Source organism: Esox lucius, chromosome 15 (assembly GCF_011004845.1).
Source record: "Esox lucius isolate fEsoLuc1 chromosome 15, fEsoLuc1.pri, whole genome shotgun sequence".
Lineage (NCBI taxonomy): Eukaryota > Metazoa > Chordata > Actinopteri > Esociformes > Esocidae > Esox > Esox lucius.
The window spans coordinates 2,106,274-2,122,222 of NC_047583.1; the positions used below are offsets into that span (position 1 = coordinate 2,106,274).

At 39.0% G+C, this 15,949-nt stretch overlaps 1 protein-coding gene across 1 annotated transcript; it reads right to left on the reverse strand.

The window, feature by feature from the left end:
* Positions 1-6,313: 6,313 nt before the first annotated feature.
* LOC105016042 (antimicrobial peptide NK-lysin) lies at positions 6,314-8,097 on the reverse strand. Its single transcript, XM_013137652.4, has 5 exons — positions 7,990-8,097; positions 7,723-7,787; positions 7,516-7,599; positions 7,262-7,419; positions 6,314-7,129 (listed from the first exon to the last, which is right to left on the reverse strand). Exons 1-5 carry the CDS (start codon positions 8,036-8,038, stop codon positions 7,099-7,101), a joined length of 387 nt encoding a protein of 128 aa, XP_012993106.2. The 5' UTR covers positions 8,039-8,097; the 3' UTR covers positions 6,314-7,098.
* Positions 8,098-15,949: the final 7,852 nt, after the last annotated feature.

Below are 15,949 nucleotides of genomic sequence, written 5' to 3' on the forward strand. Positions count from 1 at the left end.
CCCTAATCCAAGGTCTGGCTCATACACGATCAGCCATAACATTACATCTTCCCCCTAATCCAAGGTCTGGCTCATACACCGATCAGCCATAACATTATGGACCAAGCAAGGGTAGGAGAAGACAGGAAGAAGGGAGAAGGGAAGATGGATTCAGACAAGGGGAAGAGAGGGGTTTCAGTTTCAAGGTTTATTAGTCAAATGCATCGAACAACGCAGTGTCAACCTGCACAGTGAAATTCTTGTGACACGGCACCTGACACATAGTGAGAATAAAGAAGAAAAACATATAAGCAAAAATATAGCCAGTCCAAAAATAATAAAATAAAGCAAAAGTATACATAACACTGTAAACTAGCAGCAATCTGGGTAGCATTATTGAACAATTAGATATGGCAAGTATGGCAGAAATATACATAACAGTGTAAACTAGAGGCAATTGGTAGAATTATTGAATATTATAGATACAGTTGTGCACATATGTTTGCATTACTTGGCAGATACTGTGAAGGTTTGGCATCGATTTTTATTTTTTTTAATTTAAGGATAGTGATCATATGAAGCAATTCATTATCACATAGTTATTTGGTCCTTTTTAAATCATAATGATGTAGGTTGGTTAAGTGGATTAGTTACTTTCACAGTAATTACAACGTGCATAAATGTCAAGGCCGTAATTATAATATACATTGGGACACACACATCCCCACCCAATATTCAAATATGCTCCAAATACCCCCCCCCCCAAACCTCCCCCCCAATATATTGATATAAAAAATATTGATATTGATATAAAATACAAATGTCCTGTGCTACGACAGGCAACCACGCACTGCCGTCCAAAATAATAAAAAATATAATGTATATATATAATGTAATCATAATCATAACAAATTGCCATTATACTACAATTAGTATTGTGGTGTACTTCAGTTCTGCATGCGGTTTGTCCAAGTGGTGTTGCCGTACCCCAGCAGAAGCGGTTGCTTGAGTGCTGTGAGTAGATACAACCATTAATGTCAAACACTGTACTGTCTCTCTATTTCATTATTTTCAGTTGTATTAAAAAGTTGGGAAAAAAATGTAATATGTGTTACGTAGGCTATATCACTGTCGACTGTGATAGTTTTAACGACAATGTCAATATATCATTTTGCTGGAACTGTAGCCTAATTGTGGAAACAAATAATGTGTCATTAATTGTATGTGGAAACAAATTATTTTGTGAAAACTGGATGATTTGCGAGTGCTAATCAATCAACCATCACTAACGTTAGCTATCATAGTTAAGTTACCTGGAAAGGTAATTATCCACACATTCACCCAGCAAACAGGCACGGCGCTCACGGGTGTATTCAGCTAACGGTAATGTCTTTATTACGTTATATTTGTCAGAAGCCCACGTGAAGTCTGAGTAAAGTGTTGCGCTGCATGTGAAATGTATGTAGACAGTAGTAGCTTTCATTTATTGTATACTCATATTATACTGTATAGCTGTACTTGCTAATGATAAATAGCATTATTCATGTTTGTTTGATTAAAGTGCAAGCAGTTTGATTCCAGTCAGCTTTCATTAAACGTGATTGTCATAATGAGCTAGAGGAATCGCGGCAGTGTGCATTCGTCAGTTTTTTGAGCAACCTCAGAAAAGTTGAGAGCAGTGAGAAAATGAGTGCCAGTGAGATGACAGAACTATACAGTAGTACAAGATATGAGTCTATGTTTCTTGATACAATAATCATTGCCATTCAGATCAGAAATGGTTAGTAATCTGTTTCTGAACTTCATGGCAAGAAACACCACTTGTTTACTGATAATATTTATTTACTCTGGTGCTCTGGTGCTTTAGACCTGGCAGATTTCCCCCAATGTTGACTCCATGGCTACGGCCTCAATGCATTTTCATAGCTATAGAACGAACGAACGTGATAAAATATAAGCTTTCTTCTGGCCACAAAATAGTTAAGACATAGTAAGCTAGCTACCTTTATTTTCAAGTTAAATCCAACAAACGTTACAGTATTAGCTTGCTTACTAGATTACACTGAGTTCAGTGATTTTCACAATCTGTGTTTTAGTCTTCACCAGAGGGTCTGCAAGTAGTTAGCTAAGTAATGGACGAGCCACCACCAGTCAAGAATGGAGTGTACGTAACTATGGTTCTTGGTAACAATCTCAATACAACAGCTGGCAATTTCTTTTACTTACTAGGTGTTTTGAATCATCTAGATATAGCTAAATGTGTTCAGTATTTTAAGAATTTGGTTTATGCTGATTTACATATGATCATGGCAGGAAAGTGATAGACATGAACAAACAGGCAAGGAGGGAGAGAAAGTGGCCACAAACCAACAGGTAAATCATTGATTAGTGCCACACCAAGATAGACTGTTAATCTGTCATCATGTAAATCAATCAGAGTCATTGAATAGGATCTCTGATAAAAGGACCGCATCTGAATTTAGGGGTGTACTGTGTGTTTCCTTTATGCAGAAGAGAGGCTGTCATAATAACACTGGTCAGAAAGGCAGGCAGACAGAGAGAGGCCACAAGCCAACAGGTAAGATAGTGAGACATATTAGTTCAAGGCGGTCTATAGGAACAGATTGGAAATCTTAAAGCTGGAATAACATGCCTGACTGAGATGTTACCAACATCATTGTAGTATTAGTCATTTTAAAACATACACTCTGGTTACATTATCATCTATCTGAAATGCCTTTCCAGCTGAAAAGTCTGACCATGCAAAAAATTCACACAGTATAATTTACCAATGCTAGTTAGGACTATTGCATGTTCAGAAATCACTACTTAAAGTCAACCTGGAATTTTCACACTGAACGCTTGAGTCACCACCCACAAGGCCTTGGTACAGAAAGACAACATTGTTTGAGGTGAATGTCTATTTGCTACAACCTTTCCAGACGTAGTGAGTATTGTGAGCCAGCATTGTGGAAACAATTATCGCCCCCAGTATTGTCAACCAGACTACCTCAGAACGAAACTGTGTCGGTCACACCGGTCCTTTTCGCACTTCACTGGTCAATAACACCAACACCCGTTTTAACCAGAGCCTGTCTATATCTAACATGGTCATGGACAAAGTGAATCGAAATAGAAGTGGATCCTAGAAGTGTAAAAACACATAGAACTACATATTAAATAGACATTTTGGTGAATACATTAACATTGCCACTGTAGTCAAATGTGCCCCCCCCCAATATCAGAGTCACTCCTACGCCCTTGCATGAGTGAAGCTGTTCAATGGGTTCAGCCCAGTGGAAACAGAAAAACAGGTCTGAATCAATAATACAAACATTCAAGCATGATAATACTTAAGTTACAATACTAGACTACATGAAGCAGTTTTTTTACCTTGGTGTATTTCTTTTTAATTTGATGTACCACCCCGTTTTCTAAAAAGTTGGGAGGCTGCGTAAAATGCTAATAAAAACAGAATGCAGTAATGTGCAAATCGTTTATCCCTCCCTATACTTCCCTATATGCAAACCTTATATAAGCTCCGGAAAAAATGAAGAGACCACTGCAGCTTTTTCTTTCCTTTCCAAAAAAGGTGAAAAGGAAAGTTTTGAGTGAGGAACAGAAGCGTTCAATTTGCAGTGGTCTATAGATTTTAACCCTTTTTTTGCACATTTTGGGGTGGCCTTTTATTGTGGCCAGCCTAAGGCACACCTGTGCAATAATCATGCTGTCTAATCAGCATCTTGATATGCAACACCTTTGAGGTGGATGGATTATCTCGGCAAAGGAGAAGTGCTCACTAACACAGATTTAGACAGATTTGTGAACAATATTTGAGAGAAATAGGCCTTTTGTGTTCATAGAAAAAGTCTTAGATCTTTGAGTTCAGCTCAAAAAGTGAGGTGATAAATGGGGGTGTTGCATTTATAATTTTGTTCAGTGTATATGGATGTTAAAATCCCCTGTAATAATAAACAAGTTATAATCAACAGATATAACAGAGAGTAGTTCAGCAAATTCATCAATAAAATCTGCAGAATATCGTGGAGGTCTGTAAATGGTTAAACGAAATGTTGGGGGTACCGTTCAATGTAAAACAGGTATTCAAAAGAAATAAAATTACCTAGTGTATTTTCTTTGAATAGGGCAGCCACTCCTCTTCCTTTCCCACCATTTTGACACGTATTCATATAGCCACATTTTTCAGGTGCTCTCTCGTTAAGTTAGCCACGTTTCAATGAGAAACATAAAATCTAGGTTGTAGGATATTATAATGTCATTTACCAAGAATGATTTGTTGGCGAGAGATCTGATATTAAGTAAAGACAGCTTAATAGATATAATAGGGGTTCCTGGACTAGTAGGTTGACATGTTACAGTTAACAGATTAGACAAGTTTACTTTATAGGTTTCATGCTCACGTTTTCTTCTATTTCTAATCAACACAGGAATAGAGATACTGGATCCTAGCTTGTACTCAAAACAGTCGGCATTGCTATTTTCACAATAGCAGGGACCTGAAGCACATCACAGAGTATATTCGGTGCTCTGTGGAAATAAAGGACAAGGTTGTTGATGATGTGGCAGTTGTCTTGCTCCTACTTACCTCTCTGAAATGATCCAGCCATACATACCTACACGTAACCTATGATCACAAGATGCAGGCCTTTTAATTGTACCTGGAATCTCTGAACAAACAGCTGGAGGCAGGGTCTTTTCTCATAGAGCTCCACTAGTGTGGAACGATTTGCCAATTAAGGTTAGAAATGCAAACTCAGTGCAAAATTTCAAGTGTCTACTAAAGACTCATCTCTACAGCATGGTCTATGATAAGGTGTAGCCTGGCCCAGGGGTGTGAAGGTCACCAGAAAGGCTGTCCACCCTTGCTGTCTTGCCAGGTGGGCTCTCATCGCCATTGGGATGCCCTCCCTCCAATGTCTCATGGGGGCAGAGTCACTGGCTTGTTGTCTCTCTGTTGCGCATTATTCAATCCAGAGGACTCAGCGTCCATGATTCCCAAAGAATTTCACATTTTGATTTGTCAGACCAGAGGACAGATTTCCACTCCGCCTCAGTCCATCTTAAATTAGCTTGGGCCCAGAGATCTTGGGTTCTGGATCTTGTTTATACAGTTGGGTTCTGGATCAATGCAAATTATGGAGGAGCAATGCAAATTAATTATTTACATACAATGTGATTTTCTGGATTTTTGTTTTAGATTCCGTCTCTCACAGTTGAAGTGTACCTGTGATAAAAATTACAGACCTCTACATGCTTTGTAAGTAGGAAAACCTGCATAATCGGCAGTGTATCAAATACTTGTTCTCCCCACTGTATATAGCTTCTTGTTTGCATGCTAGAGATTTTACTTGAATTTGTGGATGCAGCAACATACTGTGTTCACAGACAATGGTTTATGGAAGTGTTCCTGAGCCCATGCAGTGATTTCCAATACAGAATGGTTTCTGTTTTTAATGCAGTGCCCCCTGAGGGCCTGAAGATCAAAGCCATCCAATATTGGTTTTCGGCCTAGTCCCTTGCGCACGGAGATTTCTCCGGATTTTCTGAATCTTTTAATAATATTATGTTTGTTAGATGATGCGATCCATTAACTCTGCAATTTTACATTTAGAAATGTTATTCTCAAATTGTTGCACTGTTTGCCTGTACAGTCTTTCACAGACCATCTGAGATGGTTTTTAATACCCAATCATGTTACTGACCTTTTGCAAATTAACTTAATTAGTTGTGAGATGTTCCACCAGGTTTTTATTTTTAGCATTACGCAAATTTTCGAGGTCTTTTGTTGCCCATGTCTCAGCATTTTTCAAAGTGTTGACTGCATCAAATTAATAGTGGGCATATATTTTTCAAGAAACAATAACATTTCTCAGTTTCAATATTTGATATGTTGTCTATGTACTATGTTCTATTGGATATAGGGTTTAAATGATTTGCACATCATTGGATTCGGTTTTTCTTCACATTTATCACAGCGTCTGAACTTTAAGGGAAACTAGGTTGTATATACAGCATCATTACATTCTGACATAAAACACTGTAAAGATGTAAAATAAAGTATTTGGTTTTGTGGATACTCATGCCCTTGAGTGATTTTCTTTGTGCATTAATCATGTTTGCTAAAAAAAGTTTAGGTGAAAGGAAGACAGCCAAATCTATAATAATGCTTACTTGCCCTTTTCGTGTGTACTGTAATTATGGAATCATCAACTGGCACAGACATAACACCATTTTGGGGGTTCTTGATAGTTGTTTGAATATATTGGGCCATTGTGTAAAGATTGATTGAAGTAACTTCATGAGATGCAAGTGGTTGATTTTGTGCATTTTATTTTTTATGAGTCTTTAGGAAATGAAATGTCCCACTTGACTAAAAGTGTTTCAGTTCTAGCCTGCAATTTTACAGTTTTCAAAAAGTGGATTCTGGTTGGACAAAAGTAGCTACTCAAGCAATCTAGATAAACTGTTGACAAACACCTCACAAAAACACACAAACACTCTGAAATTAGCACTTGTTTCAACCATTATAATGAAAATTAAGTAAATAAAATGTTCTGCAAATGACATACAGCCTTTTAAAACGTGGAATTATTGCAAAGATTAATAATTTCAGCAATTTAATCATGCATTCCTGTAACTTCCTGTTTAAAATCTGTGGTTTATACACGTTTTTTGAAAACCTTTTCTTCTAAAGCGGTTAATCCTTGGGTGCGGTTAATACATGATTTTATAGTTTTAAAACCATTTCCACCAGCAAACCTTTTCACAGACGATTACTTAATAATGTAGAGGTCTCAGAAACTCATTCAAAAACATTTTATTCTTCAACAAATACATTTTGGTAGCGCCGTATGACAGATGTTTAATATTAATGTAGAATGTATGTTTGAGTCATAAATCTCCGGGCAAATGCGGTTTATATAGGCTACGGGTGTAGTTAATACTCAGGTTTTTATACATACAAAGCTATAAAAGTAATGGTGCGGTTTATAAACAGGGAATAACAGTATGCCTGTGTGTTGAAAGATTGTACTCTTGGTGGCGTTGCATTGTCTTGTCACCTTCTCATTATGGAATTTGGAAATCCTGGCTGCTTGATCAGTAGCTCAGGTCCAAATCTTCCTTCGGTCTAAAAGAAACAGAAGACAATGCGAGAGGCAAAACCCAGATTTTTAAGGAAGACAGTTCATTTATGTGACTAGTGTTTTAACAAGAAACCGTTTTGATAGTCTTGTCTGTAGAAACAGTGTTTTGTACTCACTTGCAGGCCTTAATATTGACACAGATGGTCCTAACGTCGTCAGTTGTACTGAGCTCCTCAATCAGCACCATCAAGTTTTTATTCACAAAACTCTTACACAAAGACTTAAGTAAGCCTACTTTGTTGCAAACAGCTAATAGCTTTCCTTTTATCTGTTCCTATAAGAGAAGCACACACAACATCAGGTGAAAGAAAATTAATAGTGAAAAGTGCAGTTTCCTGAAAGGACACTCATGAAGGGTGATGGTAGTTACCTGGTTGGATGTAGCTGGGAGATTTTTCTTCACTTTGTTCAGTGCCCACTTACAGGCCCAGCAAGTTCCTGGTAGCTGTTGCTCCTTTAGAAAGCAAAACAAGACAAGAAAAGACGTGTTTTGACAAGACAAATTCAGTTTTGTGGTTTCAATACATTTGAAAGGTGGAATTGATGCTAAATTAAAACATTTAACCAATGCTGTTACCATGCGCTCCTCTGGCTGTGATTTTATTGATTCCTGGTCATCAAAGTCTTGGCTGTGTTCACAAACTGAAGGAACAAATATTTTATAGATGCTTTAATTGTAGTTAATTTAAACCTCCCTTTTACAAATCCTATTACATCCAGATCCAATCGAATCTATTTTCAATTTCACATTTACATTTGCTCTGAGTGGCTCTGGTATTCGATGAAGCAGCTTTTTGATATTATAGTTTTCATTCATAACGTTAGTTGAGAATAGAAAGCTCACCTGAACAAGCCAGCAGCCCAAAGGCAAGGAGGATCACAGATGTCTTCATGATGTGCAGAGACAGAGACCTGAAGAGGTGTTTGATCAAGTGCCTTCACACAATGTTATTTATAGTGGCGTTTCTCTGTACACCCCCATACATAACCAACAGGATGACACAGATATGAGTATTTATTGTGGTTTTAAGTAAGATAGGGTAGTGATGAACGTCCTCTTAACACTTGAAAAAGGAACACTTTAAACATTTTCAAGCATTTAGACACTGTCTGGATAATGACGATTAATATTTTCATAATAACAAAAATCCAAGCCAACAAAGCAGTATACTTTAAGTGTATACTTATGAATTTAGAACCACTGATTTTCGAATATAGTACACTAAATAGTATTAAAACTGAATTTAAGTTCTAATTGTAGTAAGTATACTTCAGTGTGTTAAAATGGAACCACTTATTTCATACTTTAGTAAACTTATAATGTATGATTGCAAATGGAATCTTAGTAGGGCCACTGCCCTCTCCAGCGTTTTGAAGAGTTAGGAAAGGTTGGAGATGGGACAGAACTTATTCATGTTTTCAGGGACTGCATTTGGTTTTTATGGATAGTGGTCACAGCAGCTGTATCTTCAGAGTAGATGGTACAAGTTCTGTGGGGAGAGAGGAGTTAATTATGCCAGTAAGTAGTGGGGGCTTGGAGGGAAAGCCTGCCCCCCCTGAGTGAGAGAATTGTGTGCATAGTATAAAGTAGTACATTTGCTACTGCCGCTTTCATCTTTTGATGACTGCTAGCTTGTCTGGGAGCGTGTGAAGGTTCCACTTATTGAGTTCAGGTCTGCTTCACTTATCTAAACTAGTTTCACGTGCACACGATTAATGTCTGACCCCGTGACCCAGGACAGTCAAGTGAACATTCCATCCTTTCTCTCCCCTACACAGGCTGACCCCCATTTTTGTCATTTTGGGGGGAATATGTTTAGTAGCACGTTTTGGACATGATTCCTACCAAAATTAACAGACTAACTGACTGAAGTGAGGGTCACGCCGAGATAGCGTCATGTCTCCCCAGGTCTGTCTACTGCCCCTGCATCTCCCATGCAACTGTAGAGGTGGAAAGCAAAACTTTGAGACTCTTTTGAGGTGAACTTGTGAAGACAAAACAATCTCACACTCTGGTTTCCTTCCTTCCTCTCACCATTAACTGTTTCTACTGGGTAAGGTGTTGGGTGGGCTACAAGAGTTTTCTCAAGATATCTACAAACACGTCAGTCTTTCACTATGACTAAAAAATTGGCCCAACACCTGCTGAGTATGCTAACATCACATTCTTATACATATCAATGATATCTTGACCACTTAAAGCTGCCACAGACTTTATCACAGGTATTTGGCTTAAACAAAAACTAGAACATTGTGACGTTGGTGTATTTAATATAGGCTAACTCAATAAACGTGATATTGTCAAAAGTGGAAACGGGGCCTTTGAGGAAACGTTTGGGAAGCCCTACTCTAGAATCCTCTTATAAGCTTCCGGAACAATAAGGTCCTCCACAGTTATTGGCTCTTTTCTGTCATCCTGGCGAAGGGCGGGTGCTCAAAGTGTTAAATGTAGGGGTGCCAATAAATGTGGCATCAATGTTTCTGAATAAAAAAATCTATGTGTTGCTCCTGCAAGTTAATGCTGAAGTTGTTGGAATGTTACCAACAAGGTGTAATACAGCGCCGGAAAAAATTAAGAGACCTTTTTCTTTCCTTTCCAAAAAATTTGAAAAGGAAAGTTTTGAGTGAGGAACAGAGAGCAGTGTTCTCTTATTTTTTTCTGGAGCTATATATCTGTTATATGTACAGTAGGTGAATGTGTGGGTAGGCCGACAACACAAGCATTTTTCAGACGCACAAAAAAACCTTGATTTCACCAATGGTGAAATACATTTAAATGGAAATACATGTTGTATTATATCATAGAACTCTCTTCACAGAACAGTGCAAACTGGCTCTAACAATAATAGAAAGATACACAACTAAGAGGACAAATGCTTTAGAGTGTCCAGTTTGAGAAACAGACACCTCCAGGGGCGACTGGTCAGTAGGCACACCCCCACCTGTTGTCAACAGAACGAACTGCAACAAAATTATGTTATTTTTATTTCTCGAAGATTACTTCCTATAATTTATTATCTATGAATATAGCATATTCCTAAATTGCATATCATTTGTGTTATTTGTGTTAGGATTTTATTTCATGTTCATTGTACCCTGCCTTGCTGCTTCAGACTGCGTTCTGCCGATTCGAGTTTGCAGTAATAGGCCATAGGCTAAGTGTGAATGTGGGGCTAGCCCCTCTCACAATGCAATGTACATTGTACGTGTGAAAATATTAATACGCATGCTCAGAAGGTTAGTGTGACCACACAAAATCGTATTTCAGACCTGATTGGCTGTCTGTCTGGCGCCAACATTAGTCGGCAAGAAGAGCGAGGAGGTTATGTCGTAGCTAGCTTATTAGCATCACACGCCAGTTAACTTGAGAACATGAATAAAGTGGATTACATATTCGAGCATCGGATTGAACCCCTTAATTTGGAGGATAAACTTGAAGTAAAGCGACTTGGTGCCCATCTAGCACTTTCCAAACAAACTGTTAGACTGTATGTAGGAAGTGTACAGGGAGGAGATAGCCAAGCAAGTGGACAATACATCATTTGTTGCCATACAGGCAGATGAGACAACTGATGTCTCCTGTAAATCACAAATGGTGGTTGTGTTGCGATACATGTTGCCTGACAATTCAGTGACAGAGAGGTTTTTGGAGTTTGTGGAAGTCAAATATAAAACTGGACTCGGCCTCTCTAATAGCATCAAAGGTGTGCTGGAACCACTGAAGCTGGGAGAAAAGCTGATCGCTCAGACGTATGATGGTGCGGCCGTAATGAATGGAAACGTCCGAGGGGTACAGACGCTAATTAAAGAGACATACCCACATGCCCAGTTTGTTCACTGCTATGTTCACCAGCTGAACCTGACCTTGCAGCAACTTTGTTCAGCAAGGATGAGCAAGGTGTTTTTTTTGCCCATTTAACTGCTTTTGCCACCTTTTCTCTGGCGCTCCAAAACGTGTTGCAGCACTTGCTAAGGCAACACAGAGACGCATTCCAAGGCCATCCGCTGTACGATGGAGCTTTAAAAGTAGAACTGTCAATGCAGTTGGGAAAACCGCAATGCGCTGCTCCTCTGTATGGAGGACATAGGCACACAGCCAGGATGGGATGAGGCCCCCATAAGTGAGGCATACGGCCTGTCAAAAAAACTCTGGGACCGAGTCTTTCTGCAGCTGCTGGAATTGTTTTTCTTCCTTATGCCAGAAGTTGGATGTTTTATACAACACTGCAAAAACGGAGCATCGATGCATCTGGGATTAGCAGTGCGCTCACCCTTTTTCAAGGAGAATGTCCAGAATATGCGGAAGCAAACTGATGATTTGGCTGCCACTGTTCACGATGGAACAGAGGAGCCAGGCCGAGTAACCAACACAGCGCCGGTAATGAAGGAGGCATGCAACACAGTCATCTCCCAAGTGGAGCAGAGGTTTTCACAAAGTGACCACCTGATCGCTGCCAAGCTGGTAGACAGCTCACTCTTCCCACAATTTGTCCTGTCATTCCCTACATCTGAGCTTGACTGTGCGGTGAAATTATGGCCTCTAGGAAACAAGGAAAACTGAAGTCTGATCTGACCACTGTACCGCCACACTGAGCTTCACACTGGTAAGACGGCCCTGTCTCTGTTAAGATCCATCCATGAGAACAACCTAGAGGAGGCTTTTGCTGAGACCGTCACTCTGCTGAAAATTATCATAACAACACCAATGACGACATCCGAGTCAGAGAGGACTTGGCGTTGGTGAGTGAAAGCATATTTTATCATCCTGCCTTTGTGGTGCTGGTCCGTGCATCTGTCATGTTTTGGTGCTGGATCGATTGATATAGATGGTAACGAGTGTCAGTGTGTCCATGCTTATCTATTAAGGTTGGTGTCCTAGAATGGATCTGTACCCCTAAAAAGTTGTCTTTCCGCTCCTTTTGTGGCCTTCAGGGGTGTAGAGCTCATTGCTGTTCGCGTACGGCCCTGTAGGCACATTGGTTCTGAGCTTGGTTGCATTCCTAATTTAGGTTTGTAAATGTGACAGTGGTAATTTTACAAGTGTGTGAAAGAGAAGGAGAACAATTACACAAGAAGGTTTCTCTCTGTCTCTCTCTCTCTCCCTCCCCCAGTATGTGTACTACAACACCTGTTAGAAGCAAGCCGCTCTGTCATTAAAAGTGTTTTGTGGAGCCACGCTGTTTGTTGATGTGTTGAATTAACACATCAGTAGCAGGAGGGAGTTTTGTAGCTTTACTGGTATGTCCCACCCCAAAACACCAGTCTCAACATCAACAGTGAAGAGGTGACTTCTGGATGCTGGCCTTCAAGGCAGAGTTCCAAAGAAAAATCCATGTCTCAGACTGGCCAATAAAAAGAAAAGATTATGATGGACAAAAGAACACAGACAATGGATGCTTCTTCACTGTTGACATTGAGACTGGAGTTTTGCAGTTACTATTAAATGAAGCTGCCAGTTCAGGACCTGTGAAGTGTCTGTTTCTCAAACTAGACACTCTAATGTATTTGTCATCCTGCTATTTGCATCAGGGCTTCCCGCTCCTCTTTCCATTCTGTTTAGAGCCAGTTTGCGCTGTTCAATGAAGGGAGTACTGCAATCATTGAAAGTATTTTTGACTATCTGCTTTCATTCACACACGTTTCATGTACACAGTTCCTCAAAACGACAGAGAACATTACTTCCATCCAATATAAACAATAAACAGAAGATACATATTTTTTTACAAATCATTTATTTAAAACAGGGGTGTCCAAACCATTCCACGGAGGGCCGTGTGTCTGCAGGTTTTTGGTTTTTCCTATAAATTGGTTCCCAGTTCACACCTAAGAAACCAGGTGAGGGTAGAAACTAACCAATTAGTAACCTAATTAGTCAATCAAGTACAAGGAGAGAGCGAAAACCTGCAGACAAACGGCCCTCCATGGAATAGTTTGGACACCCCTGATTTAAAACATGAATTATGAAATAAATTATGCATCACAGAAAAGTATTTATGCAACAACAATGACCCAAATGGCTCGATCAGAATGGGGATGTGGTCATGGTTGGGAGATGAACAGATTAGGAGAGATGCAGTGATGCAGAGATGCAGAGATGCAGTGGGTAGTTTCACTCCGTCTTATCAGCCACTCCACATCTTAGGTTCTTCAGCGGTTTTGACTGTTTTTATAACCCCTTATACATACTCTATTTAAAAAGCATTGGGACAGAATTATATAATTTTTAAAGTTGGGCACTTACAGAAGAGACCTCTCTGCAATTATTATTCCCTTAACATAGCAAGTGTTTTATAAATTAATCTGGCAAATATTAGCAAAAAAGGCTGTGGAAAAGTGTCTGCTTGATTTTATATTAAACACTGAGTGAAATTAAATATGCTTAATTTAATTTGGTTGCTAAAACGCTAATTTTAGCACCAAAAGCTCTGTGGCCTCAGTTTACTAAAAACAACCTTGAAAGAGCCTGCAGAGTTCTGAAGAAAGCACCATGATCTTCTAGGGCATGCAAACCTCAACTGGAAGCTAGTTGGGTTGTTGAGAGAAGCGGGGTGACATGGGAGAACAACTGGATTTACAACTGGATAAGTTGCAGCAGTTTGTTAGCACAAACATGGATCCCTACAAAGAGTGAATTTGAGAGTATGACCTGGATTAGTAACTGCACAATTTAACGTCCTTCACCTGTTGTGGAGTTGACACCATTCTGCAGTTTCTTACTGCGCCCACAGGAAATCACATATTCATTTACTGAGGAGGGGAGCAATTCTGTCTTGGTGTCAGTGGGGGCTTTGTGAATAATGGTTGAAGACGTCTCGAGATGATCTGACAGGAAGGGATGGGTTTGAGGAAGCTTTTTTTTAGCAATATTTTTGCAGGATTTGTTCAGGAGAGAGCATAGAATAGAAATCAATGCAAAGCAAGCAAGTTTATTTATATAGCACAATTCATTCATAGAAGCAATTCAATGTACTTAACAATAAAAAAAAATATACATATAAAATACAATAGCATAAAAACAAATACTAAAATGGAAGCATCTTAATAAAACATAGAATGAGAAAATAGAATATATATAGGAAGATATAAAAGCAGTAAGGCTAAACAGTGTGGTTAAGTTTAAGTGCTCAGTCATAGGCACGTGTTTTTAACTTGGATTTAAAAATGTACACGTTTGGGGCATGTCTAAGATCTTCTGGTAGTTTTTTCCAGTTGTGTGCAGCATAACTGCTAAATGCAGCTTCTCCATGTTTAGTTTGGACTCTGGGCTCTACTAGCTGACCTGTGTTCATGGATCTAAAAGCCCTGCTTGGTTTAGAATCTTCAAACATATCAGAAATGTATTTGAGGCCTAAACCATTCATGGATTTATAAACTAAAAGCACAATTTTAAAATATATTTTGTAACTGACTGGAAGCCAGTGCAAAGCATGTTCTCTTGGTCCTGGTTAACATTCTAGCAGCAGCATTCTGAATGAGCTGCAGCTGTTTTACAGTCTTTTTGGGGAGTCCAGTTAAGAGGCCATTACAGTAGTCAACCCTACTAGAGATAAAAGCATGGATGAGCTTCTCTTGGTCTTTTTAGGACACCAAGCCCTTGATTCTGGTTATATTTTCAAGATGATAGAATGCTGTTTTAGTGACCACTGTGATATGATTTAAATACAAGGTCTGAGTCTATCAGAACACCAAGATTACACACTTGATCCCTGGTTTTTTGGGCCCGAGAATCCAACTCTTTACTAATACTAGTTCTTTCATTTTTGTTGCCAAATACAATAATCTCTGTTTTATTTTGATTTAATTTTTTATTACCTTTTATCAGGGCCGTTTCAGTGCTGTGGTGAGGTCGGAAGCCTGACTGAAATTTGTCTACGAGACCACTTGAAGTCACAAAATTGCTGAGTTGATTGAAGTTGATTGATTCTCAATTATCTTGGCTATAGAAGGGAGATACTGGTCTATAGTTGTTCAATATAGATGCATCCAGTGTTCTCTTTTTTAAAAGGGGCTTAATGGCAGCTGTTTTAGAGACATGGGGAAAATGCTATTAACTATTTTCTGTAGGTCCATTTTTACCGTGTTCAAAATAAAAAAAAAAAAGTCTGAACAGTGTCTCCAGACAACATGTTGAAGCTTTAAGATGTTGAACTGTTTCTTCTAGGGATTTTTGTTCAATTGTATTAAATTGCGACATAAAATATAATCAAGTTATGCCTTGGTGGTTGTGGTGACGGTACAGTGTCCTTGTTAGACTCTGTAGTTCTGATGGTTCGTCTAATACTTATACTTTTTTCACTAAAGAAACACGCAAATTCATTACCTTTCGCAGTGGACATGAGTTTGGATGCTATCTGCTTTATTGGGTTTGTAAGCTTGTCGACCATGACAAATAGAGTGTGGGTATTGTTGATATTCTTGTTAATCATTCCCGATAAATGTTGCTGTCTGGCCCTGCATAACTCATAGTTGAAGCTACCAAGGCTTTGTTTATAGATGTCATAGTGAAATTAAACTTACGTTCCACTTTCCTACATTCTCTTTTCAGGGTTCTTACCATCATGGTGGTTCTCCATGGTGTTTTCTGTTTGCACATAGTTTTCTTTACCTTTACCGGTGCAACACAAACCATGCCACTCAATATTTTGGCATTAAAATTGTCCAGGAATACATCAACTGACTCAGCACTTATTGTTTACTGGAACATTTGCGGTGATCAGTGATTCAAAAAAGGCACAGAAATGATCAGACAGGGCCATGTCTTTAACCATGACAGAGGAAATATTGAGACCTTTAAACAGATCTAG

What these genes read in the sequence shown, in the direction of transcription:
- LOC105016042 (XM_013137652.4), bottom strand. Translation starts at nt 8,038, where the DNA reads ATGAAGACATCTGTGATCCTCCTTGCCTTTGGGCTGCTGGCTTGTTCA. An exon ending in TCCCAGCTACATCCAACCAG is followed by an intron (nt 7,420 to 7,515) that starts GTAACTACCATC and finishes CTTCTCTTATAG; the next exon opens with GAACAGATAAAAGGAAAGCT. An exon ending in GTCAATATTAAGGCCTGCAA is followed by an intron (nt 7,130 to 7,261) that starts GTGAGTACAAAA and finishes TGTTTCTTTTAG; the next exon opens with ACCGAAGGAAGATTTGGACC.